The sequence below is a fragment of the Nannospalax galili genome, unplaced genomic scaffold (assembly GCF_000622305.1).
Source record: "Nannospalax galili isolate Female #2095 unplaced genomic scaffold, S.galili_v1.0 scaffold1049, whole genome shotgun sequence".
Taxonomy (NCBI): domain Eukaryota; kingdom Metazoa; phylum Chordata; class Mammalia; order Rodentia; family Spalacidae; genus Nannospalax; species Nannospalax galili.
In genome coordinates this window covers 522,464-523,311 of record NW_008358636.1, presented here as the reverse complement: position 1 = coordinate 523,311, position 848 = coordinate 522,464, and the positions used below count along the sequence as shown (strand labels likewise).

General features: G+C 44.5%; 1 gene segment (V, D, J or C); it reads right to left on the bottom strand.

Annotated features, from left to right (window-relative positions):
• Positions 1-89: 89 nt before the first annotated feature.
• LOC103724810 lies at positions 90-846 on the bottom strand. The segment is given in 2 exon segments: positions 90-478; positions 601-846. Coding segments are annotated over 2 exon segments (438 nt in total).
• Positions 847-848: the final 2 nt, after the last annotated feature.

The window sequence follows — 848 nt, the reverse complement described above, 5'->3', positions numbered from 1 at the left end:
GAATGTCAGCCTGTTGCTCCTAGACCTTGAGATGTTTTCTAGGTTGTATGAAACCTTTGGTGGTTTGTGCTACCTCTAGTAAAGTTCTGTTACTTCCTTTGAACACAGGCATCACCTGCTTCCTGAGTTTTGTCCAGTGGGGATTTCTGCACTAAGGGAAATGCACATTTCCACACTGTGGACTGACTGCTGGCACAGAGGTACACTGCTGAGTCTCCTGCTTCAGAGGTCTTGATTTCCAGGCTGCATGGTGAGTCTGAAGGACATTCTGCTGAGAATCGCTCCTTGAACCCATCTATTTGGTCAAGCATTTCTTGACTACGAAAGTAAACCAAAAATTTAATTTCCTTGTCCTGGTTCTGCTGATACCAGTAAATAGCAGTGTGCCCCCTTTCTGGACCACAGCTCATCTTTGCTTTCTGTCCTTTCTCTTTGACCAGATGTCTTGGAGTCTGGGTAACTTTGGCATCGAAAGAGCCTAGAAGAGAAGCATACAGAAGATGGGAACACAGCCCAGCAGAGGCCCTGACAAGGATAAAGGATTAGTTCTGGAATTAACAAACTAAGGACAAGGAGTTTTCTTTTTAACTCGGGTCTCACCTGCCCCCAGGAGACAAAGCACTGAACAGCAGAGAAGTCTTGTGCCCATGGTCACAATAAAGCAGCAAAGGATGAGATGTTTTCATGCTTCATCAGTAACCTTCCTGTGATGTCATCTCTTGCAGACTCAATCACTATATTACTTCAAGTTGCCACCAACAGCACATGGTATCTATCAGAGGGAGAGCTTTGCCCCACATCAGTAAATGTAAGTTGTTGACCACTCATTCAAAGCATTATATATACAT